This window comes from Phanerochaete carnosa, assembly GCF_000300595.1.
Source record: "Phanerochaete carnosa HHB-10118-sp unplaced genomic scaffold PHACAscaffold_8, whole genome shotgun sequence".
In the NCBI taxonomy this organism is placed as follows: domain Eukaryota; kingdom Fungi; phylum Basidiomycota; class Agaricomycetes; order Polyporales; family Phanerochaetaceae; genus Phanerochaete; species Phanerochaete carnosa.
The window spans coordinates 2476260-2478976 of record NW_006767635.1 but is presented as its reverse complement, the minus strand read 5'-3'; the positions used below and the strand labels follow the sequence as shown (position 1 = coordinate 2478976).

Here is a 2717-nt window from a genome sequence, read left to right as displayed (position 1 = left end):
AAACACAAAATTTATCATGGTGACCCCCGTTAGGTATGGTCACCAGTAGTGATGTGCGGGCCGGGCCTCAAAGCCTGCGAGCCCGCCAAGCCCGGCCCAAAAAGCCTGACCCGAGCCAAGCCTGGCAGCGGGCTCAAGGCCGGGCTCGGAGCATAGTCAAGCCCAAGCCCAAGCCCGGCCCGGAAGCCCAGGCTTGGGTGTACCGGCTCTGTTACTATTCCCTGAGTTTAGGATAAGGTGGGAGAGATCTAAGATGTACATACCAGACATAATATTGATATTTTAGACTCGACGGTTCCCACCGAGCACGATTGTGCATCACCGTTTGGTGCCTGCCGTAGGCGCGCGCTCGTGGGCTTCGCTGCGACTTGACTTATTCCCCGAGTGTACATCTTCTGGAGGCTGAATTCAGTGAGTACACGCAGTAATAATCTACTACATCCAAATATACTCCCCTTTCATAGCACCATAATATTCATTGTATTGTGAGCAAGCCCGGGCTTAAGCCTGCGGCTTGGGCCGGGCTCGGGCTCGGCTCGGGCTCAGGGCTCGGCTCGACGCTGCCACAAGCCCAAGCCCGGGCTTTGAGCCCAAGCCGGGCCCGCACATCACTAGTCACCGGTGGTCGGACGGTTATACCCCAGCCGTCTTATGACGATTTACACATTTATCTGTGCTCCTCATCAACCTGATTGCCCCAATCATTCTCGTCTGTGGTCGGATCTTTGGCATTGGAAAACGCCTCAAAAGTTTGCCCTACAGGTTTGTATTTGCCCCTGTAGCCAAACTCTCGTGCCAGTGCCTCTTTCTCAACTTCTGGGAGGCTTTCGTCTTGATTGAAAAGTATTTGGTATTGAGATACTGCATACTTTGCATACCACTGTGTGAATTTTCGTTCAGCTTGATCTGGGTTGGGGTACAATTGTTGCCACTTTCCCGGATCCATTGGTATGTCCCCTGGTTTAAGAAGACAGTTGTGGTGTCAAACGGTGCTGGGGTAGGTATTTCTACAGTGTTGTTCCAATTCTTTAGTGTAGTCGTTACATTTTTCTTTGTGTCTCTTCGAGTGCATATGTTGTGAAAGACTTTGCGCAGGCAGGGGATTCACGAGTAATCAAGGATAAATTCCTAGAATAATACTACATGTTCTTATATAGGTTATCTACATCCTAATCTGGTCAGACCAATCAAATGTACCTTAGAAAGCTGAGACTACAAGGAAACATAACGGGGCACAGAGCCGAGAGTGCTCTGCGCAGGTCATATCTAAAATGGGCATGACAGATCTATATTGGGCATGACGGCCTAAGCGTGTCATGTTGGTATCTCTGTCGGCGCAGCTGATGCGCATCCAGCGCCCCAGATACTACAACACTCCCTCTCAACGAACAGTCATGTTTGCGAGGGAGAGCTGCCGGGTGTGAGTAGGGCGAGCGAGCGCCTTGGTAAACATGTTGGCAGCGTTGTCTTTGGAGGCACAGTGAATAACGGAGATAGTACTGGCATCGATGAGATCGCGGAGGAAATGATGCCGGATGTCGATCTGTTTTGAGCAGGCGTGGAATTGGTGGTTGTGTGCATATGCGATAGCAGATTGATTTTCCATGTGAACGGTTATAGGAGAGTCCGAGGAAGTGCCGAGTTTGGTGAGAAGGCGGCGGAGCCAGACAGCTTTCTTGGCAGCATGCGCAAGAGCGACACCCTTTGGTGCATGTTTGATTAATCATGTGGCAGTAACTACTACGGTGTGTGATGTATTACTTACTAGTAACTGAGCTAGCAACTGCGTAGGGCCTGTAGAGCCTCTCCGGCACCTCTTGGCATGCTATATATGGTGTTTCCATCAACTGGGATTAGTGTTGCCACGGTTTGGCGCGGCTTGGCTGTGACTTGACTTTGGACGGCTTTTCCTTTTTGGGATCAGCCGAGTCAAGTCAAGCTGCAGTGCAGCCGCAACTATAAGCGACTATGGCTGAGCAGCGGCTTGCAGCCAATCGTCCCTCCCAAAAAGGAAGGTAGTTCACACCGATACTGCGGAATTCATCGTAACATTGCTTGTCCTACTTGAGTGATGCTAAATATGAACTGATCTCCTCTGGAGACTCTTCTGCACGGCTCTCCAAGTCCTTGAGCTCCTCTTCTATGTCCAAACCATGTGTGAAAGACAGAGAATGGCCTTGCTTGAACCTGAACTTGAGAATTTGCAGTGCTTCCATGAGTTCTCCACCGATTTTGTTGCACCGGTCTGTGACTGTTATCTTTCCGGATGAGAAGACGCGTTCACAGGGCACAGCAGAGGCTTGAATAGGCAGAATATCCATTGCAATGGCATAGATGGTTGGAAACCTGGTCTGAGATGCCTAAAATGTGAAGATAAATCAATATTTCGAAAAAAAATGGAGAAAAATGGAGAGAAAAATTATGGCACAAGTTTCAGTAAGTGTACACTCACCTTCCAGTATGTGATAGCATCCACAAATCCATCTGTGGGCTCTGCAATGTATGCATACCACTCTTGCTCTACTGAACGCTCAGCCAATGGACCTTTTCCTTTACCCTTGAATAAAATGTCGTAGGCCTTTTGCTGCTGTGTTTGAATCACTGCAGCTGCCGGAGCCGAGGCCAAAGGGGCCATCTTGGATTTATACTTGCGCATCTGTAAAATGAATGTTAATATAGAGAGAAATGAAGATTAAAAGATGAGTAAAAGCGCACCT

The 2717-nt window shown here is 49.0% G+C and overlaps 1 protein-coding gene across 1 annotated transcript; it reads right to left on the bottom strand.

Moving 5' to 3' along the window:
- Positions 1–2060: 2060 nt before the first annotated feature.
- Positions 2061–2635, bottom strand: PHACADRAFT_100631 (uncharacterized protein; the record flags this gene model as incomplete). The annotated part of the gene is made up of 2 exons (XM_007399182.1): positions 2061–2360; positions 2453–2635. The coding sequence occupies 2 exons, from the start codon at positions 2633–2635 to the stop codon at positions 2061–2063; spliced, it is 483 nt and encodes a 160-aa protein (XP_007399244.1).
- Positions 2636–2717: the final 82 nt, after the last annotated feature.